Below are 23,448 nucleotides of genomic sequence, written 5' to 3'. Positions count from 1 at the left end.
TTTCCCACTGATTAGACGTTCTGGGTGTTGAGGTGAAGCTGCATTTTGCAGTCAGAAGTTGGATAATTAAGTGACATTCTTCTTCACTCTCCCCAGAAGTGGTATAGAAGGAGGCCCAGGGACATTGTTGGTGTCTGAGTTCACAGGCAGAGGCTGCACCCCGGCCCCCTGAAAATTGACACGAAACCTGCATTGCTGGCCACGTAGCCTGTGCGTCCATCCCCTGCGCCCCGTTCCCTAGGCACACGATACGAGGGTGGTAGCCACCTCATCTGTGCCCCCGTAGCAGCCGTGGAAGGAGGCTTTGGAGCCCTGAGTTCCCAAGAACACATCCAAGCCTCCCTCCTCTGATGGGTGGACGAGGCTTTAACTGGCCTGTGGAGGTTCTGTGGGACTGGACTTGAAAATGGACTCTCTAGGCTTTGGGACAGCTTAAATCAGGGGAGTACGTTGAGCTCCCGAAAAGCCACGAGTAGCAGTTGAGTCGGCTTGCAAAACCCATGGTCCCAAGGCATGTAGGGTTGCTGTAGGGCTAGACGGCTTAAGCCTGAAGGGGACAGGAGGGGGAGGAGGAGCTCAAAAGGGGAAAGGGATCAGTCCAGCACAGTTAACTAGAACAGGTAACACTGTGTGCTTTTAGACTCTGGTTGCAGCTTTGGGCAGAAGTAGATAGAAATATTTAAAGGGAAAAGACTGATACGAGCTTTGGGTTTTTTGGTTTTTGGTTTTTGGTTTTTGGTTTTGCCCCCTTGATTTCTATTTGCCTATCTTGGATTTATCTTTGCCAATTCCCCCCTCCCCCCCCCTTTTTTTTTAACTTGTGTCACTTTATTTTAGGGATTTTTAAAGATAAATAGTACGTCATCAAATTATTTATAAAAATGGATCATCTGTTACTTTTAATAAGGACATTTAAAAATCATTTCAGGGGTGTTTCTTTTTCTTTTCCAAAGCTGTAGAGTCCTATAGCTGACAACCTTTTTGTATTACCTTATTTCATACTATTGTTTCATACTATTATTACTTATTTCATGCTATTGTTTTCATATTTCATATTATTTCATACTATTGTTTTCTCATATCTATTTATTTGTATATGTGTGAGAGAGAATGTGCTATTTGCTATGAAGAAATGCTTTGTTTTATCGTCTGCAAAGATGTAGATGATAGATGATGTAGAATTTGGCTGCCGCTTATTCAACACTGCAGTGTTTTTCAGCCTGTATTTATCTAATTTTCAAAGACAAAACCAAAAACATATATTTGTGCCCGTGGAAATCACATCGTTTAGCGCTTTCTGTAACTCTTGCCCTTCTTTTTGATTCTCCAGTATTTTGTTCTGGAATAAGGAACCCTGCATTCTGCGAGTGAATGTTTAGGATTATATGCCAACTCACTTCTCCTTTCAACCATGACCAATGTGGGGTTTAGCCCATGGTATTCATCATAGAGGCTAAGCCTACATATCGAGTTGCTCAACGATGTTTCCTGTTCCCGGCAGTGTTTTTTCAAGTCTCTGCTCTGGGCCCCTTTTAAATCTTTTTCTGATCAAAGTGGTTGGGTGAACTCCTCCTGGGTTCTGCTTTATGGAGAATATTTATCTTCAGTTTTCAGAGCTGCCGTGTACTCCCCGCCTCCCCCATTTTGGAACTTTCATTGACATTTTAAAGGAACTTAGAGGAGGGATCGCTTGACATTTTCTATCACTCTGCCTTATTTTCAGCTGAATGGGAAATAATATTTATTCTCCACGCCAATGTCTGCGAGCTTGGGAACACTGGAATGGGCACTATGGGGAGAGGAATGGGGGGAGAGGAGTCAAGTAAATCAAAATGCGCTGTATTTCTTCGTGACTTCTGCAATTCCCTCGGACCATTCTTAGAATTGTATCTTCAAGGAGCAGTAGCTCCCTTTTCTCATTCTTCCCTGTCTCACTGCAGGTTTTCACTGGCATTTTCATGGCAGAGATGTGCCTAAAAATCATCGCGCTCGATCCCTACAACTACTTCCGCCGAGGCTGGAACATTTTTGACAGCATCGTCGCTCTTCTGAGTTTTGCAGATGTGATGAACAGTGTAGTTGTAGGAAAACAAAGTCCTCTGTTTTTCCATTCCTTAAGAGTGGTAAGGCACTTACTGTTGTATTTGACTGAAATGCCTTAGCTGCCAGGGTTGACGAGAGTCTTGAGTGAGTTCAGTGGCTATTTTGCACTCAACTTGGACTCCTCTTGCCTTTACCAGAGACTCAAAACTGCGCTCCTCCTGCCACCCAGGTTTTGCATATTCTTGGGAGTCCGCGGGGGTCTCCTCCCAGCTGAACCCCTCCCTCCCCACTCCCAAGATGATCATTTAGGCAAGCAGGTGCAGTGTTGTGTCTTCTGGTGTCAGGATTCTGCTCCTTGATTAGCGTACCACCCCTCCCTCCATCTCTTCCCCACCATCCACCCCTGAGCTCCGAGCCAGGCACCCTCACATCTGGGCTCACCAAGGGGGGTGAAGACCGACAGGCACGAGGTTCCACCTCACGGCTTCCAGGGCCACATTCCCATCCTGTCGTCTCGGCCCTCCGTCTACTGCCCACGGAGGCATGCTGGTGACCTTTGCAGAGGCACCTGATAGGAGCTGACCCAAAGGAGGGCTGAAAGGTGAGGAAAAGAACTGTCTTCAAGGAGTCTGGCATCTAGAGACGAGACAAGGCAGGGCCAGAAATGACCATGAGGCAAAGTAGAGAACGTGACAGACCCCATGAGAAGAATGGATGGAAAGCTACAGAGAGACCACATCTAACAGGGGAAGCAGGAAGCCGGAAAAGGTGGCCTTTTGTCCCCTTCCAGAGATTTGCTTTTGATTTGGGCAGGGGTGAGATTTCCAGGAGTAAGACAGTTGCCCCAGTTACAGAAGGTGTACATTTTATACTTGGGATATGTTAGGCGATCACACTGCCCAAAGTCATGCATCGTTTTAGGCTGCTCGCCTGAAGTTTTATTGGTGCTCAGGTGAGCAAAGTTACATTTGCTTTACGATCGTTTAGGCTTATTACAGCCATGCTCTGAGGGGAGGGACTCTGTGGAGTTGTCTATATGAGAACAGAACCGTGATTTCCCCCATCTACCCTCTGGGGACACAGCGCTGATCCTTCTCTTGGGCCATAAGTCTTACTGACCTGAAATGTTTCTCCCAAATAGTTGATAGGATTGTACTTTGGAATGAAACCCATTGGTTTACATTGGAAGTCAATGTAGGAAATGACCCATGAACGTAGTTGCCACGTTGTCTCCTACAGGGTCTATAAGGTTCCAGGGAAAAAATGTTCTTTTTGGAAAAAGTGTGTGTGTTTTGAGTAGCTGATTGCTTTTTCTCTCCTGGGTACAAAATGTCATACTACTCTCATCACTGTTATACAGTTTAGATTCAGACTTGTGACCTGAATTATGTAAAGCAGGAGTTAGCAGTTTTTTTCTGTAAAAGGCCAGATGGTAAATATTTTCAGCATTATAGGCTATGTGGTCTCTGTCGAAATCATTCAACTCTGCTGTTATAGCACAGAAGTAGCCACAGACATTCGAGAAGAAATGGACGTGACTGTGTTCCAATAGAATTTTATTCACAGGCGTGGAAATTTGAACTTCATACAGTTCTCGTGTGTGATGAAATACCCTTCTTTTGATTATTGTCTAACCATTTAAAAATGTAAAATATTCTAAGCCCTTAGGCCATACCAAAACAGGCATTGCCTGGATTTGGTCCTTGGGCCAGACTTTTTTGACTCTGGGTATAGTATTCTATAGTATTCTATAGTATAGAATTCCAAAACATTTCATTTTATGCAACAGACACGTATGCTTAATTCCACCGTCATGACTCCAAAGTATCATTTAACAAAAATCAGAACAAAATATTTCTTTTTTTTAATTTATTTAAATTCTAGTTAGTTAACATATAGTGTATATTGGTTTCAGGAGTAGAATTTAGTGATTCATCACTTGCATATATCCCAGTGCCCATCCCAACAAGTGCCTTCCTTAATACCCATCACCCATCTAGCCTATCCCCCTACCCACTTCCCCTCCAGCAACCCTTAGTTTGTTCTCTGTAGAATATTTCCATTTTTTTTAACTTTTTAAATTTTTATTTATTTTTGAGAGAGAGAGAGCGAGAGAAAGACAGCGTGAGCAGGGGAGGGCAGAGGGAGAGGGAGACACAGAATCCGAAGCAGGCTCCAGGCTCTGAGCTGTCAGCACAGAGCCTGACGCGGGGCTCCAACCAACGAACCGTGAGATCATGACCTGAGCCGAAGTCAGACACTTAACTGACTGAGCCACCCAGGCGCCCCAAATATTTCCATTTTTAAAACAAAAAGTAAATATGGGTGTTAGCGTAGGACAAGGAGTTGATGACTATGTTTAGGATGGATTTGGCTTTGAAAAGATTTTTGATAATCATAAATGCTGTGCTTTGGGAACGTGTCATTTACTACATAGCTGAGCAGATGGAATTTGTCTTTAACAGGCTTTTCTTCCACTTTTGTTTATCGTCTGTTTCTACAGCTAAGGGTTTTCAAGTTAGCCAAATCCTGGCCGACTTTAAACACACTGATAAAGATAATTGGCCACTCCGTCGGAGCCCTGGGAAACCTGACCGTGGTCCTGGCCATTGTGGTCTTCATTTTCTCAGTAGTTGGCATGCAGCTTTTTGGCTCTAAATTCAATTCTGTAAGGAATAACACCAAATCCTGTGGCCCTACAGTCCCATGTTTACGACGCTGGCACATGGGGGACTTCTACCGTTCCTTTCTGGTGGTATTCCGCATCCTCTGTGGGGAATGGATCGAAAACATGTGGGAATGTATGCAAGAAACTAGTAAACCACTGTGCGTCGTCGTCTTTCTGTTGATCATGGTGATAGGAAAACTCGTGGTGAGTGTCTTATATCTTTTTTTTTTAATATACGGACTAAACGGATGCATTACCTTCTTTTGCAATGCTTCGCTAGTGATTATTACTCTAAATATAAAATTATGCATGTAATGTTACATGATATTAAAATATGCATTTGAATTTGACTTGAGGAAATTATTATAAGCATGAAACAAAACCTCCTTGTCACACAGCACTCATGTTGACAGATGCCTCAATATCTATTCTACTACAGGTGATTATTCTAAGATAATTGTATTCTCCTTGTCCATGAATGGCTGAGGTAGGGATGTGTGACTTAATTTGGGCAATAAGATGTAAAGGGATATCTAGTAAGGAAGATTTCCTGCTCTTAAAAAAAAAAAAAAGGGATGAGCTAAAAAAAAAAAAAAAAAAAAAAAGGGTCCTTTTACTTTCCCTGGGCCTTTTTATTAAAGACTGATTCATCTCAGAGCTGCAAACATTATCCAAGCAGGAGAAGAGCCAGCCTAACACAAAGTTGTTAGGAAGGTAGAGGGAAAAGGGAACGAACCTATCTTCGTGTTCCCCATGTTTTATTTTTGTATTTTATTTTACTTTTTGAGAGAGAGAGAGAGAGAGAGAGAGAGAGAGAGAGAGAACACGCACATGTGTGCAAGCAGGGGAGGGACAGAGTGGGAGAAAGAGAGAATCCCAAGCTTGGGACGGGGCTTGATCTCACAACTGTGAGATCATGACCTGAGCTGAAATCAAGAGTCAGACGCTTAACCAACTGAGCCACCCAGACACCCCATCCCCCTGTTTTATTTTCAAGTGTCTTGTTGTGTTACATTTTCTTGTTGTGTAAGTTACCTTGAGTCTATTACCTGCAGCCGGAAACATAGACACTATTAGCTAATTGGGTACCCAGTAAAGATATGAAGAGACAAGAGACACACAGGACATCTGACCACAAGGTCTTGAGAATCAAGTTGGGGCTATCGTGCAAATATAATGAACCATCCGCATGAACACCATTGCTTCATCCTATGTACGAGATCAGCGTTGTTAGAAAGACAATAAGTGATACAAAAGTTTCGGAACAGGGTACCACCAATGGGAGTGGGAACGGAGTGTTAACAAAGGATGTGTGGAAGATACAGTACTTGAGAAGGGTACTCAAGAGGCAAGGAGGTGGCACCTGGGCGGCTCAGTCGGTTGAGTGTCCAACTTCAGCTCAGGTCATGATCTCACGGTTTGTGATTTCAGGCCCCACATCACTCTCGCTGCTGTCAGCCCAGAGAGTGCTTCGGATCCTCTGTCCCCCTCTCTCTCTCTGCCCCTCTCCTGCTTACACTCTCTCTCAAAAAAAAAAAAATTATAAAAAAAAAAGAGGCAAGGTGGACTTAGCAAAGAGAGGAAAGCATGAGCAAAGATCCACAGTTGGGAATTCTTATGGTGAAGCTGAGGGAGAGTGATGAGACCCATTCGAGCTCATGAGATACGCCTCCCCGAAGGCAGTCTATTTTTGAGTGGGTGACAGCCACAAAGGCGCTTGAGGAGGTAAAGATGATAATGGGAGGGTGTGTAAGTGTCAGCAAAAAAATCCCAAGTAGGAAGCTGATGAGATGATCTGAATTTAAATTGATCCAAGCTTCAACAGAAGAGTCGCAGATTCGATTCCAACCCCTCCGGCTCAGTCCCAATACTTTGTTGTGGTTCAGGCAACAGGACCTAAAAAGCCTGCCCAAAGCACATCCTCTCTCAGACTGTACCAACAGGAGAGGACTCCACGGCAGTATGAGACATCAGACCCATATCCCTGTGGGCAATTCCAGGAAAACCAAGGTCAGGATTCGACGGATCCCCAAGGAATATACATGGCCACACAGCTCTGCTTTACCGTGGCCAGGGTTTACAACATCTGTTGCTTGTATGTAGACAAGCCAGACTTGGGCTGTTTGCACCATTTCCCTTCTGTTTTTCTTTTACCTTGCTCTCTTCCTCAATTTTTCTCCTCTTATTCATTTTATAGGTAAACTTTCTTAGAAGCCAGAAGGACGTAGAACTCTCATTTGAGTTAGTTTGGGGTCTTGGGGGAGAAGTTGCTCCGGAAACCTACACTATCTTCCCATCTGCTAAACTTCCTATTCCCCTTGTGTCTCCCCTTCCCCCGCCCCGCCCCAGGTACTCAACCTCTTCATTGCCTTGCTGCTCAATTCCTTCAGTAATGAGGAGAGGGATGGAAGCTTGGATGGAGAGGCCAAAAAAACCAAAGTCCAGTTAGCCCTGGATCGGTTCCACCGGGCTTTTTGCTTTGTAATCCATACTCTTGCGCGTTTTTGTCACACGTGGTGCAGGAGGCAAACGTTACCGCAGCAAAAAGAGGTGTCGGGAGGCCCTCCTGCCAAAAGCAAAGACATCATTCCACTGGCCGCAGGGGTGAAAAGGGGCTTGGAGACCTGGGAGGAGTTCGGTGTAGTCACGTCTGCACCAAAGACCTTGAGTGTGGAGCATGACCGGACTTGGTTGGCCCCACTTGCAGAGGAGGAGGATGATTTTGAATCTTCAGGCAAAATCAATGCACAGTGCGTTGCACCACCTGAGGCTAGCAAACAGGTACGAAGCTTCATACGTAGACGTAGAGGTCACATGAAGGGAGAGCTGCCATGGGGCACTGGTGGCCCGCCCTGTTCTGAGCGCCACGCAGTATTTGCGTGCACATCCTAGTGCCGGTTCGAATCGTGGTCCCGCACGTACGGAGGTGGAGAGATGGCAGAGGAGTCCAGAGGGGAGCGAGATCAGAGTGGGCCAGGGTGACAGGGGAATCAAGTGACTGTGGTCGAGCCCTAAAAGAAGCGTAACGTTTGGATTAGCTGAAAGGTGGGAAGTGAACTGAACAGCACAGAAAAGGAGATGGTGGTGAGAACAAAGTCTCTGAAGGGACCAGTAGGCGAGGAGTGGTGGGAGATGAGGCGGTCAGGGAGTGGCAGGGAGCTGAGCGCCCTAAATAAACAACGACAGGCTTCATTCTGGATGCAGCTGGGCTGTCTCAATCTTCCTGAGTTTTCCACAGTGGTTGTAGCATATTGCATTCCCATTAGCAATCGTTGTAATCATTCTAACGGGTTTGTGGTGGTATCTCATTGTGGTTTCAAGTTTCATGTCACTGATAAATAATGATATTGCATAATATATCTTCATTGGTAAAGTATCTATTGTCCATCTTTATTTCTTATTATTGAGTTGTAAGAGTCTATTACATATTTTGATACAAGTCCTTTGATAGGTATAATACTGCACATATTTTCTAACTGCCTGTGGTTCATCTTTTATTTTCTTCCCGGTATCTTTCAGTGAGCAGAAATTTTTAATTTTGGTGAAGTATCACTCATCAATATTATTCCTATGGTTTGTGGGTTTTCATTCCATTCTAAGAAATCTTTGTATAACCCAAAACTGGACATATTTTCCCATATGTTTTCTTTGAGAATTTTACAGGTTTAACTCTCAGGTTCAGGTCTATGATCCATTTCAACTTAATTCTTGTGTATGATATGAGTTGAGTCATTTTTTCCTGTATATATGAGTGATTATAGTACCGTATTTTGAAAAGACTGTTCTTATCCCACTGAATCAACTTGGTATCTTTGTCAAAAATCAAATTGGCTCTATCTGTTAATATTTTTATGTTATTGTAAATGTAATTTTTAAAATTTTAGTTTCTGAATGTTCGGTATTAGTACATGGATATAAATAGGCTTTTGTGTTTTGACTTTGTATCTATCCTGCAGTGTTGGTAAACTGACTTATTAATTCCAATAGCTTTTTTGTAGTTTCCTTAAAATGTTCTAGGCATATAAGTATTTCATCTGTAAATAAAAGCTTCTTTTTTTTTTATGTGGGCTTTTTTTTTCTTGCCTTATTCCATTGGTTAGAACCTTTGGTATAATGTTGAATAGGAATCATGGGAATGTATTCCTTGCCTTGCTCCTGGTCTTAGTTAGAAACATAAAGTCTTTTCCCATTAAGTAAGATCTTAGGGGAGGAAGTTCCCTTCATTCCATTTGCCAGGAGGTTTTATTTTTCTTTTAAATTATGAATGTATATCGATTTTTCTGAAATACTTTTCCTATATTTATTGGGATACTCATTTTTAACATTTATTTTGGATGCTAAATCACTTAGGCTTTCCTTGGATTATCCCTAGTCGGGCATGGTATATTATTATCCTCTTATGTATATTTGCATCCAACTGGCTAGTATTTTGTTAAAGATTTTGCATCCCTAGGTTTTCCCCTTATAATGTGTCTGCCTGGTTTTGGTATCAGGTTAACACGGGCCTCCTTATAATATGATTACCACCATAGTATTAGCTGACACCTCTATCATGTCACATAATTATTTCTTTATTGTGGTAAGAATATTTAAGGTTTACTCTCTTAGCAACTTTCAAGTATATACCATAGTATTATTAATTATAATCACAACACTGTACATTATATCCTTATTCATCTTCTAACTGAAAGTTTGTATTTTGGGACCAACAACTACCCACTCCCCCCACCCCCCACCCCCCAGCCCCTGTTAACTACCATTCCGTTCTCGGTCTCTGCAAATTTGGCTTTTTTAGATTTCACACATAAGTGATACCATGCTGTATTTGTCTTTCTCTGACTTGTTTCACTTGAGTGTGATGTCCTGGGGTCCATCCAAATATTATCAGTTATAATTGAGGCTAGAACATTGTGTGTATTGTTTCAAATATTCTGTTCTTTTCTCTCTTCTCCTTCTGGTATTCCCATTACATGTATGTTTCACCTATGTGGGTGCCCCACAGGTCTTAAGGATTCTGTTCCTTTTTTTCCCCGTATTTTTTCTTTTTGTCTTTCAGGTTTGGAGATGTTTACTGAGATAGCCTCAAGCTCAGAGATTCTTTCCTCAGCTGTATCCAGTCTACTAATAGGCCCATCAGTGACATTCTTTATTTCTATTACAATGTGTTAGATCTCTAGCATTTTTTAAATCCTTTCTTAGAATTTTCATCTCTCTTGCTCAATTTGCCTGTGTGTTCTTGCATGCTGTCTACTCTGTCCATTAGAGCCCTGAGTATTTTAATCATAGCTGTTTTAAATTCCTGGTCTGGCAATTCCAAAAACACTACCATATTGAGACTGGTTCTGATGCTTGCCTGTCTCTTCAACCTATATTTTTTGCCTTTTAGTATGCCTTCTATTTTTTCTTCAGAATCAGACATGATGTGCTGGGTAGATGGAAATGCTCTAAATGGGCCTTTATCAATGTGTTGGTGAGGTTTGAGGGGAATGAAGAAGCTCTGTGGTCCTATGATTAGATCTCAGTCTTTTAGTGAGCCTGTGCTTCTGGACCGTGAACAGTCCTTCTCAGTGTGGCTAGCGTGAGCTAGAGTCGGGTTATTTCCTACCCCCGGGTCAGTTAGGTCCTGATAAAACCCCAGCAGGTTAGGCTCTGGTTAGTTTCTCTTGAGGGAAGGGCTTGTTAAGAATAGAATTCTCTAGCATGTTTCAAAATGGTTCCTTTTACTCTCCCCCTGCTGGAAGCAAGTGTGGATTTTTCTCCTACATTTACTGTGAGAACCTGGTAGAGCTCTAAGAGTTAAAACTCACAAATGTGTGGGGGCCTCTGTTGACTGGGTCCTCTAGGACTTTTATCTCTGAGACTTGTTCACACTGAGCCTCCAGCAGTTTGTCCATTACAGTTTAGGTTTCCCTCCTCGGGGACTGATTCCCACGGAGGATTTTGCTCCTGGGCTTCCTCTTTGGTAAATTGTGATTCTCTGTATTATCCTGTCTTTCTCTCCAGTTTGGGGGACAATAATTTGCCCTGGACTTATTTCTCTTATGGCTCTAAGAAGAGTTATTGGTTTTCCAGTTCATTTAGCTTTTCACATGTTAGGATGGAGTGGAGACTTCCAGGCCTTCTTACATGTCAGACCAGAAACTGGAAGAGAGAGAGAGAGAGACAGAGCATGAACAGGGGAGGAGCAGAGAGAGAGGGAGACAGAGAATCTGAAGCAGGCTCCAGGCTCTGAGCTTTCAGCACAGAGCCCAATGTGGGGCTCAGACTCACAAACCCTGAGATCGTGACCTGAGCGGAAGTCACTTAACCGACTGAGCCACCCTCCGTGAGAAGTTTTTAAATTACAAATTAAATCTGTTTACTTTGTTATAGGAATTACAGGGCTATTCTGATTTTCTGTTTCTTCCTGTGGCTGTTTTGGTAGTTTTTGTATTTCTAGGAATATGTCCTTTTTTTGAAGTTATCTGATTTGTTAACATATAGTTAATCATAATATTTCCTTGGAATCCTTTTGGTTTCTCTAAGGTTGATGGCAATGTCCCCTCTTGTTCCTGATTTTAGCAATTTGACCTTTCATTTTCTCTTGGTCAGTCTTATTAAAGTATTGTCAATTTTGTTGATCTTTTAAGATAATCAACTTTTGATTTTGTTGATTATATCTATTATTTTCTGAATCTCTGCTCAAATACTTACTGTATGCTTATTTATGCTTGTTTTGAGTTAGTTTTCTCTTCCTCTCCCAGTGCCTTCAGGTGGAAGGTTAGGTTATTGATTTGAGATGTTTTTTAATTATAGGTATTTATAGCTATAAATTTCCCTCTAAGTGCTACTTTAGCTGCATGTATCCAACAAATTTTGGCATATAATATTTTTATTTCCATTTATCTTAAAGTCTTTTATACTTTCAGCCTTAAAGTCTAGTATCTTTTGTGATTTTTTCATTTGACTACAAGTCAAATTGGTTGTTTAGGAATGTTTTCTTTAATTTCCACATAGTTGTGATTTTTCAAGTGTCTTTTTGCTCTTCCAATTTTATTTCATTATGATCAGAGAACACAGTCTGTACAATTTCAATACATTTAAATTTATTGAGGCTTGTTTTATGGCCTAGCATATTGTCTATCCTGGAAATGTTCTGTGTGCATGGGAGAAGAATGTATATTCTGCTGTTTGGAGTTGAGGGTTCCACAGGTGTCTTTTCAGTATAATGGATAGATCAGGTGGTTCGAGTCTTCTATTTCTATCTTCTACTTAGTTGTTATATTCATTTTTGAAAATGGGTTATTGAAGTCTCCAACTATTATTATTGAAGTGTCTATTTCTCCCTTCAATTCTGTCAGTTTTTGCCTCATATATTTTGTGGCTCTTCTGTTAGGTGCATACATGTTTATAAATGTTATATCTTTCTGATACAGTGATTTGTCGTCATTATAAAATGTCCCTCTTTATCTCTAGTAAATTTTTTTGTTTCAAAGTCTGTTTTGTAGGATATTAATATAGTTATTACAGCTTTATTCTGGCTTCTGCTTGTATGATAGCTTTTTCCATTCTTTTACTTTCAAAATGTTTGTATCTATGAATCGAAAATGTCTCTTCTGTAGACAGTACATAATTGGATCTTGTTTTCTTATCCAGTCTAACATTTTCTACCTTTTTAATTATATTTTTTGACCCATTCACATTTAATACTATTATTGATTTAGTTTATCTACTAATATTTTACTTTTTGTTTTTATAAGTTCCATGTGTTTTTATTCCTCTTTTCCTCCTTTATTGCCTTATTTTGCATTATTTGAGTATTTTCTAATATAACATCTGAATTCCTTTAACAACTTTCACATCATTTTTTGAGTTACTTCCTTATTGATTGCTCTAGGAGCTGTCACATACATCTAACTTCTTCAGAATTGATGTCTGATAAGTTAACTTAGTTCTAATGAGATACAGAAACATTACTCATGTGGAGCTCTGTTCCCTCTCCCATATTTTTGTACTATTTTTATTATACATATTACATTCATATATGTTAAAAACACAACAGTACACTTTTATCATTGCTTTATATAATTATATGTTTACTAGTGAAGCTGAGAAAAGAAGGAAAACAAGTATCTATTTATAGAGTTTATTAATTTTCTCATTTATCATTTCTAGCTCTCTTCATTTGTTTCTGTGAATGTGAGTTACCTTCAGGTGTCATATCCTTACTACAATAAAACTTTGCTCCTGGTTGCCTCTTTGGTATTATTATTCTCACATATATTTTATTTTTATATGTTACATGTCCAAAAATACGTTAATTTTAAACTGTTTCAGACGATTTCTTTTGAAATCAGAAGGGAAGAAAAGAAATATGCATTTTTCTCACCTTTTATAATTACAGACTTACCTTTACCTCCGCTCTTTGCTCTCTTGTGTGCACTTTTACTATCATTTAGGATCACTTACTTTCAGCCTGAAAGATCTTTTTCAGCATTTTTTTGTAAGGTGGGTCAGCTAGCCAAGAATTTCCTTTTTGTTAATCTGGGAATGTCTTTATTTCACCTTCATTTTTGAAAGATAGTTTTGCTGGATAATAAAATCTTGGTTCACATTTGCTTTTTAATTTCAGCACTCACGGCATATCATTCCACTGCTTTCTAGTCTCCATTGTTTCTAATAAGAAGTCAGCTGTTAATTTTGTTGGAATCCCATGGTACATGATGAATGGCTTCTTTCTTGCTATTTTCAATATTTCCTCTGTCCTTGGCTTTCAGCATTTTTACTATGGTATATCTATGTTTGGATCCCTTTGTGTTTATCCTATTTTGAGTTTTCTGAGCTTCTTAAAGGTGTCGATTAATATTTTTGGTCAAAATTGGGAAGTCTTCAGCCATTATTCTGCTCCTTTCTCTCTCTCCTTTCTTTGTGGTTGGTGTGCTTAATAGTGTCCTACATTCCTCTGAGTTTCCTTTAGGTTTTCTCTCTTCTTTCTTTCCTGTGCTCTTTGGATTGTACAATCTGTACTGGTCCCTCTTCAAGTCCACTGGTTCTTTCTTCTGCCAGTTCAGATGTACTGTTGCTCAACTTAGTGAGTTTTTCATTTCTGTTATTACACATTTCAACTCTAGAATTTTTATTGTTTTTTAAAAAATATTTTTTTAAGGTTTATTCATTTTTGAGAGACAGAGAGAGACAGAGCATGAGCAGGGAAGGGGCAGAGAGAGAGGGAGACCCAGAATCTGAAGCAGGCTCCAGGCTCTGAGCTGTCAGCACAGAGCCCGACGCGGGGCTCGACCTCACAAACCGTGAGATCATGACCTGAGCCGAAGTCGGACGCTCAACCGACTGAGCCACCCAGGGTCTCCGAATTTTTATTGTTTTTTAAAATAACTTTTCTCACTTCATTGATAATCTGTATTTGATTATACATTGTTATCATAGCATCCCTTATTTATTAAATATTGTTAAAAATTCTTTGAACATATTTAACCTCGCCGCTTTGTATTCTTTGTTTATTAACTCTGGCATCCAGGCCCTCTCACAGGCAGTATATGTTGTCCGCTTTCTTCCTATGTATGGGTCATACTTTCCTGGGCTTTTTCCCATGTTTTATAATTTCTGTTTAAAACTGGACATTTTAATATATTGTAGCGGACCTGGAAGTTATTCCCTTTTCTCCTCTCTGGGGATTCTTTGGTGACTTGGCTAGACTATTCTAGTGAAGTCTATTCCCTCCTTTCCCTACCTCCCCTCACCACACACACACACACACACACACACACACACACAAATGTGAAGTCTTTGGTGCCGCTTTGGAGGGCACACCCTTGGGTTTGCTGGCCGTCACTGCAGGATGACAGTTATTTTAGTAGGTCTCTCTTTGACTGTCTCTTTCCACGATCTCCCTGTTACTCTGTCTGCCATATATGGCGTCACACCCAGATTTTAGGCTCAACTAATTGCTGGCTTAATTGCTCTACTGTTTTTGACGATACCACAGGGCATTGATTGCTCCGCAGTCTGACCTAATTAAATTCAGGTAGGGTTTACTCATTAGGCCAGTCTTGGAGATTTGTTCTGACCCCAGGGAGATTCTTCTCCTCCTCTTCCTCCTCCTCCTCCTTCTTCTTCTTTAAAAAAAATATTTATTTATTTATGTATTCATTTATTGGAGGCACGCAAGCCGGGGAGGGGCAGAGAGAAGGGGACAGAGGATCCAAAGTGGGATCTGCGCTGACAGACTGACAGCAGTGAGCCCAGTGTGGGGCTCAAACTCACAAACTGCGAGATCATGACCTGAGCCGAGGTCAGATGTTCAACTGACTGAGCCACTCAGGTCCCTCCCCTCCGCCCCCAACCCAGGGAGATTCTTCTCAGTTGTCTCTTTCCTTGGTTCTCTGTGGTGAACTTGCTGACTTGTGGTTTAGTTTGTTGCTTTTTTTAAATTTATTTTTTTATTTTTTAAGATTTACATCCAAATTAGTTAGAGTTTGTTGCTTTTAATGAAGAGCTACCAGTCTCTTCTTACTTGCTTACCGTCAAAATCTCCGTTGTTTTCAAGAATACCCTTAGGCTTGGACTCCCTCACATTGTGTCAGATAAAGTCGGTTCTTTTGTGGAGAGCTTCAAAGTTCTTGTTTCTTATGGAATGCCTCCTTCCATAGACAAAAGCCCTTAGCTACTAATGCAAGTGCTTGGAGGGACAGTGGTCTCACATCTTCTCAGCTTCCCTCTTTGTAAAAAGAGGGAACCTCTTCCCTACAAACTAGCTGGCGTGAGGCTTATCAGGATTCCAGTATTCTCAAGCTGGGGAGCCTGGAATAGTCTCTGTCCTAGGAGACTGGTTTGAAAAAGAGAGCCCAAATTCTTGGCCACATTCACCAGGAACGTGGCCTCGTCAACTCCGCATTGGAGAGGATAAGAAAAGCTAGTGATCTCCACCTCCTGATAAGATACATATCCGTTCCTTGGGGGCTGAGGGTAGAGGGAACCTCATCTTTGTTACAGCTGCCTCGAGTAAGGCTTCCATCAAACTGAGCTGGAAGGTGAGAGGGAGAGGGGAAATCATGGCTCGATTGCCATGGACTCCTGCTGCTGTTCCTGAATTCTGAAGATTTTTTTGAATGAATGTTTCTTCCTTTGCTGTATGCCCTTAGGACAATTTCCAGAGACTCTAAGTGATTTCTTAAAAATATTTTTCCCCACTTAGGCTCATTTCTCTGGAGAACATGTCCACAGAGCTCCTTACATTGCCATTCAGGAAGTGAAACTCTGTATACTTTTGATTAAATCCTAAACTTACTCATTTTGATGACACTTCCAGATTATTATATGATTTCGTTTTTTTCTCAGGTAAATCCACCTCCTAGTAGTTAATTTACAGGGCTACTGATTTGTTTGTCTTCTCCTGTATTTTGGAGTCTTCGTTTAAAATTTCATCTGTAGTGAGAGGATCTGTCACTCCCTCTGCAGTCTAAGTTCTGTGATGTCTTTAATAGATACTTCTGGGGCAACCAGCGCAGAACCAAGTCTTAAATTGCCAACCAGAGCTTCTTGTCTAATAGTGACACTAGGCGTATTTCAGATCCAGTGGGTACCTTTACTCAGGACTTATTGCTGAGGTCTTCCTTCCTTCTGCCTCCCTAGATAGGCAGCTGTGTATAATTGTAATTCCAAGCATTGACAACTTGTTTTGGCCTTCTCTCCTAAGTGCAAGAACTTCAACCCAGTCCACAGTTTCAAGCTGTGGGCATAGCTGTGGTTCCCTTCCTCCTATGGGGCACTTTTAGTTATCATTCTCTGCTACACACTTTAATTTTTTTTTTAATGTTTATTTATGACTGAGAGACAGAGAGACAGAGCATGAGCGTTGGAGTGGAAGAGAGAGGAGGAGACACAGAATCTGAAGCAGGCTCCAGGCTCCGAGCTGTCAGCACAGAGCCCGACGCGGGGCTCGAACTCACAAACCATGAGATCATGTCCTGAGCTGAAGTCAGACACCCAACCGACTGAACCCTCCCAGGCGCCCCTCTCTGCTACACACTTTAAATTGTTACTACTTCATATTTCTGTTCTGTGTCTGGTCCATAGATACATTTACCTGTGTTTCGTGTGTGTGTGTGTGTGTGTGTGTGTGTGTAATGTGTCCATGCATGTGTTCAAAAGGGAGAAGTGTTCTTAAATGATGACCTTAGAGTGTCAGAGTCACAGGAATATTTACATACACCGTGACATCCTCCTTGATTATACCTGCAGGTGTAATCACATATACCTGCATGACTTTGTTCATCTTTCTTGAATATACCAGCAGGTTGTCACACAAAATTTACTTTTTATTTTTCTGTAGTAATACATCTTCATTTGTCTCTTTATGCCCTTTTCTATTTCACCAAGCCAACCCTCTGTACCCCAAAGAATAAAAAAAATTATTTTCCAAATTATTCTTCTAACATTTTCTACTCATCTGTTTTTATATTAGTACATCAAATCATTATGGATTTTATTTTTACTGCATTCTGTATTATATTATTTTTTTCAGGGATAATTATACCAGCACCACTTTTTAAATAATTTATTATTTAGCCATTCCCTTCTGAATTATTTGGTGAATTTTGTACCAAAACCATACAGTTTTGCTTAAATGACTTTTGGGTAAGTTTCATTACCTGTTTCCTATGGTAGCTTTCCCAGAATTATTTTGTGTGGAGTTTCTCCAGGAGAGTTTTAAAAAGTGAAAAGAAAAGGAGTAAAACGTCATAATTCAAAGTTGTTTTATCTCAAGTGAGCTGTCCAGGAGGAATATTAATTGTACTTAATTGGCCTCCTCTGTGTCAGGCCTATGAACTCCCTCAGGAGACCAAGACGTCTACCAGCCCAGGAGCTCAAAGTGTGGAAATTGATGTGTTCTCTGAAGGTGACATTTATCTGTCAGCACAGAACCCCCGAAAGGTAATTTTCCCAGGGTGCTCCCAAGAGGAACCTGTGGCTTATCCATACACATTCTCCAAGACAGTCACTATGGCTATCAAGACTAATGCGGAACCAATTTCCAGAGTCAGATCTTAAGCAAAGGTGTAGGCCAGGGTTTCTTAACCTCTCCACTAAGACATTTGGGGCACGATAATTCCTCATGGTGGTAGGTTCTTCTGTCTACTGTAGGATGTTTGGCAACATTCGTGGCATCTACCCACTAGATGCAAATAGTATCCCCCAGTTGTGAAATCGAAAGTGTCTCTAGACATTGTCAAAATGTATCCTGGAAGACAAAAATCAATGAGAGCCACTAACATAGGCCTACTCTTCCAGGGATTGAGAGAGCTGAAAATTAGTCTCAGTAAAGTAGCCTTCACCTCATCACCCAGCTTCCCTATTTGGAGTTAGGTAGTGTATCAGAGATACGAAGGTTGAGACACTGTATCTTCATATACCTTGTCTTTTTTCAGCCAGGGGAGAGCAGTTAGGAAATTCTCTCCTAATGTCAGGGCTACTCAGAGCACTTTTTAGAAACACCCAATGAGAGGGACACTTTCTAGAAACCCCGATACCTGGAATCTTTGTCTAGCTAGCTTTATTCCTAAAATGTCGCACACTAAGGTATTAGGTGCTACGATGGTGAGAGACAGTCCTGGTAAATGATCCCCTTTTTCCTTTGTTCTCATGTGCAGAAGTCTGATACTACCAGTGTTTTCTCAGAATGTAGCACCATTGATCCACAGGATCCTTTTGCAAGGGTACCGGAAATGGTTCCCAAAAAAGAACCAGAGAGATGTTTTCCCAAAGGTAAGTGGCAGTGTTCGTGCATCCGGTTCGCAGAACATTTGGAGGAAATTCTGTTGTTCTTGGAAGCTCTGTAGATGCCTTCTTTCTACTTCTACCGGAGACAAAAGTGAAGAGAGGGCATCTATCGATTCTCGGGGCCATTATCAGATCCAGGCAAAGGAGATTTCAGGAAATTCTTGATTTAGGTGGGCTCAACTTATATCACCTAACAACTAGGGTAGAAGCTCTAGAAAACTTTCCGAGAGAGCCCTCTGGGCCGATACGTCTTCCCCTTTCTCTAACCCCCAGTACATCCATTGTCAGGATGTAGACGAGGTGGTAGAAGAGGGAACCTGACCAGGGTTGAATGGAGCCCTGCCATCCCTCAAGATTTTTCTCTGAAAGAAAGATAGCATTGTAGGTAGGACCTTTGGCTCTGGACCCAGACTGCCTGAGCCTAATTTTGGCCTCTCCACTTACTAGCTGTGTGACTTAATTTACTTAGCCACTCTGTGCCTCATTTATAAGATGGCTATAATACTAGTATCTACTGCGAAGGGTTGTTAGTATTAAGAGTGAATGTAAATCACCTTCTAGAAGAGTATCTGGCATATAATAAGCGATCAATAAATGCAGTCTCTCCTGATTCCTTGAGTAGTTATAGTGGTTCGTTCCTATGTGCCTTTATTATTTCCTATATTCATGTGGGGAATTTATTTGTGTCTGTCTCTCTTGTGAGGTCCTTAAAAACATAGGCAGTGACTTAATATTGTATCTCTAGGGTGAGAATGGAATCTTTCCTAGATTATGGGCTCAACATAGATAGATAGATAGGGACTTAAGTGAATGAATGAATCTAAAAATTAAAAATTTCTCCATAAGTTTGACACTAGACCGGTCTCAGACAAGACACCAAGAATGGTTTCAAACATATTCCAGGTGGTTTGACGGCCCCCCCAACTTCCCACGGGGTCAGAAGTCAGGCTAGGAATAGATCACCGTTCTCCTGACTTACATTTGGACTGGTCTTTGAGGTATGCACAGGTTGTCAACAGTGGAGTTGGAGAAGAAAGGTTGGTTTCAAGAAGGGAGGGGTGGCATAAAAGAAGAAATAACCTTTCAGGGAGATTGACCTATTGGTGTTCTAAACAATGGAGGATGGCAGGGACAGACTGAGGAGACCTCACGGTTGCTTAGGAAGATGATGAGGAAGGGAGTGGAATGTTGTGATCGCTGTGAAATTAGCATCCACAGGACTTGGAGGATGGGCGGAAGAGACAAGGGGAGAAGGGTGACGTGATTCATGCCGAGGGCTCGTGTGTGTTGAAGTCAAATGTCCAGCTATGTGTAAGCACCTCGACAGTGGATCAGATTCTCCCCTGTGTGGTTTGGGTGGTTCACAGAGCCTGTGCCCCTCCTTACCTCATTCCCCTCAGTCCTTAGGACACAGCTTACTATTGCCAAAAGAAATTGCAGTATAACAAACGGCCATGCAGCCCCAGTGGCACACAAGAGTGAACATGCATCTACATGATTCCGCTCATCTAGGCTGGTATCTCTGCTGATTTTGGCTGGCTTTATTCGTATGAGTGGTAATGACTGGGAGCTGGCCAACCTAACCTGGGCTTACCTGGGCCATTTGGTTCTGTACCACATGTCCATCCTCCTTCTCCTGAAACCAGTGAGCTGGCCCAAATATTCCTTTCTTATGGAAATGGTCCTGGAGAGCAAGTGGAAACATGCACGGCCTGTAATGTGTGTGTGACTGGCATGTGTGACTTTCACTCTGCTCTATTGGCCAAATCAAGTCATATGGCCAAGCCCGGAACTGAGGGGTTGGAAAACGACTTCACCTCTTTCTTCAGTGGGAAAAATTGCAAAGGTAAGGGATAAACATAAAGGCAGGGATGAAGAGTTAGGATTATTAATACAGTTCAAGGCAGGCACTAATGATAATGCTACTGCTTATTTCTTGCAGGCCTGGGTCACTGCTTCCCATGCTGTGCCACGGACAAGAGAAAGTCCCACTGGATCATTTGGTGGAACCTGCGGAAAACCTGCTACCAAATAGTGAAACACAGTTGGTTTGAGAGCTTTGTTATCTTTGTGATTCTGCTGAGCAGTGGGGCACTGGTAAATTATCACGGTCTTGTGGGGACATTGGGGATCAAGGCAGCTGGGCTACATTCTGACATGGGACTGTGAATGTGGGGAGACAAGGCAGAAGTGGGATCTGTGCTGCTGGGTCCCCTCAAGGGCAAGATTTTACACAACTTCTAGAGTCATGCTCCAACTGGCAAGTCCCCAAGCCAAAGGCACTTTACCTGTGGGGAAGCGTGACTCAAATCAGCACTTTAAAGTGGCTACTGGAGCCTGCCCTTGACCCCGGGCCTGTCCCTCATTCTTGGAGAATTTCTAGACATTTTCACTGTATCCTACATATTTCTTCCTCTGGACAGCAATGTTTCTACCTCTCTTTTCCAGAAGAACATAGAGCTGCTCTCCAAAAGGTAAAACATTAAGAGGGAAAGGCTACAGGGACCAGATGAGGATATAATACGTTGTCTTGGTATTTTCCACCACTCATGTTCCCTGGGGAGGAGAAACAAAGAGATACTGCTTTATGTACATGGCAGACCCTTCTAGATTGAGGTGTCAGGTGTGTCCCAGTGAGGTTTGGAAATAACTCCAAATCCATTGGCCTCCATAGCATATATCCTTCCTTCTCTCTCTCCTCACCTTTTGGTCCTTGCCTTCTCTTTGCCTCCCACCCTTGAGTGATAGTATCTTCTTCCTTACTACCTACATGTTTCTCTCTCTCTTTCCCTTTGTCCCCTTCTATCTTGTGTTTTCCCTTAAAATGGACATAATATATAACTAAACTCTCTTACTATTTGGTATGTAAGTGAATGGAACCTTAGGTTCTCCCTTATTGATTTGGGGTCACAGAACATTAAGTCACTAGCCATTGGAAGGGACAAGGAAATGTCTTGCTTCGTCACCATTGCTTTCCTGGCTAGTGCTTTACGTTTGTGTGATCTCCAGGTGAAAACAGATGAGTGCACGCTGGGGCCCCCCGGACCTATGATCAGCACCCGTCTCCATTTATCTACTTGCAGTACAAATTCTTTCTCAAGAAAAAAAAATAAATTTTTCTAAACCGTATCAGAGAACTCTCTTACTTTTTGTTGCGAACCCTTGGTCTAGGATCCCCTGAAGTCTTCTGGGCTTACATTTTCACTGGCTATTTACCTTATTCAAGTAATAGGGCTCTTCATTTATTCCACAATGGTAACTGGTGTCTACCAAACCCTATGTTACTCAGTGGGAAAGCACGGTGTTGTCAGAAGGCCAGGGAGACATAGTACCCTCCTTCTAGTTCTCATCTTTGTTATGTTAAGAGAAGTGTAGGTTGGACAAAGCAAGACTGAACACACAATGTTGAGGGTTATAGGAGAGGGACTCGGGTCTAGTTCCACTTAACGTATCTGCAGAGAAAGGAAGACAGGAAACATCTGGTCTCTTGCCACTGTCTGTGCTGTGTGGACCAGCAGCCTTAGTATCACTTGGAAACTTGTTAGAAATGCGGTCTTGGGCCCACCCCAGGCCTGCTGAAATCAGAACCTAGATGCTTCGGGACTCATGAGAGTTTGGGAAGCTCTGGTCTGGACAACTGTGTAATAATGGGAGCTTCCTGGACAAGGAAGTGTCCTCATTATAATGTGGGAGCCTCCAAAGCTCAGTTGCTAATATTGGCCTACTCTTCTGCGGAGCGAACAGATCTGCTGAGCCAGCTTGCTGCCCAGCTTCCAAAATGACAGAGGAACTGAGCTTCTACACCCTTCCCATTTGCCTGTCTTTAAGAGGCAAACACACAGATAAGTCCCTGACTTCCAGGAGCAGGGAGTCTAGTAGGGAAGACAGATGGGGTCCAAGAATTGTAGACCAGGACCATAGTGATACACTCAGAGAAGCAGTGGATGACATGGGGCCATGTAGAATGGGCATCTAACTCATTCTTGGTGGAAGAAGGACAGTTTCCTATGGAAAATATCAGCCAAACTGAGACTTCAAAAATGATGAGGAGATGACAGGGGACAAGAGGAAGTGGAGGGTCTTTTCCAGTCAAAGCCCACCTAGGAGTTGAAAGTCAGACTGTTTTATTATTTTGCATTATTGTTCCCTAGGGCCATGGGGCCGTGGGCTTACCTTCGTACTCAACAGCAGGACCAATTTCTTTCTTGCCTTCAGTGTTTGCCCAGATGTCTTGACAGGTTCAGTACTAGGTCCCCTTATCTTCTTTTTGTTTCATTCTCAGTTTTTACCCTAGTTATATAGACCCCAAAGAATCACATATGCACTTTGAATGAGGGAAATGCTTGCATGTAGCATGAAAAAGGGTCTCTTCAGAAGCTAAGGCATCTCATTTTCATGATCACACTGAACGAATGTTTCACGTTCAAAGTAAGTTACACTAGCCCAGAGCTTCCTCAACTTTTGCATGTGTTGGTACACATAAAAATGAGCACATCCATCGTGAGCACAGGGGTAAGTGGTAAGGCTGTTTGCGGTAGGTCGTTGGCATCAGGGTTGGCAGGATTTAGAGTGGGAGCTAAGGCGTTTGGACCTAAGGTGTTACAGGCAATGGAGAGCCACTGAATAGGGCTACTAAAGTAACTAGGAGGATGAGAGAGATGGAATATTTCACTGAGTGGTGGTGGAAACGTTGGCAAGATATTGTTGACAAGAGTTGGAAGGATCAGGAAGATCAGGAAATTGTGTGGTGATCTGTTAGGAAGATGTTTTCACATTTCAGGGGTCAGTGATGAGAACCTAGGGAGCTCTTGTGGCAATGGAAGTCTAGAAATAGGATCTTCCTTCTTGTGGTTTTACTTACTCAAGGAATTGATTCCACTGAGACATTTCATCCTTAATACCTTTTGAGCAAAACCTTGTCACCAAAAGAGATACTAGTTTATTCAAATAAGGAAGAAAAA

General features: G+C 42.0%; 1 protein-coding gene across 1 annotated transcript in view; it reads left to right on the top strand.

The window, feature by feature from the left end:
* SCN11A (sodium voltage-gated channel alpha subunit 11) overlaps window positions 1-23,448 on the top strand; it is an 84,647-nt gene that overhangs the window by 33,802 nt on the left and 27,397 nt on the right. Inside the window, exons 13-18 of the mRNA XM_047099412.1 lie at window positions 1,941-2,123; window positions 4,547-4,915; window positions 7,061-7,492; window positions 17,528-17,641; window positions 18,358-18,472; window positions 20,430-20,584. Coding sequence (XP_046955368.1) covers window positions 1,941-2,123; window positions 4,547-4,915; window positions 7,061-7,492; window positions 17,528-17,641; window positions 18,358-18,472; window positions 20,430-20,584 — 1,368 coding nt within the window. The remainder of the gene's footprint in view (window positions 1-1,940; window positions 2,124-4,546; window positions 4,916-7,060; window positions 7,493-17,527; window positions 17,642-18,357; window positions 18,473-20,429; window positions 20,585-23,448) is intronic.

Source organism: Lynx rufus, unplaced genomic scaffold (genome assembly GCF_022079265.1).
Source record: "Lynx rufus isolate CCGP_SWC_20201006 ecotype Redwood Valley unplaced genomic scaffold, mLynRuf1.p SCAF_5, whole genome shotgun sequence".
Classification (NCBI taxonomy): Eukaryota; Metazoa; Chordata; class Mammalia; order Carnivora; family Felidae; genus Lynx; species Lynx rufus.
The sequence above is the reverse complement of the archived record's forward strand: the minus strand, read 5'-3'. Positions and strand labels throughout refer to the sequence as shown.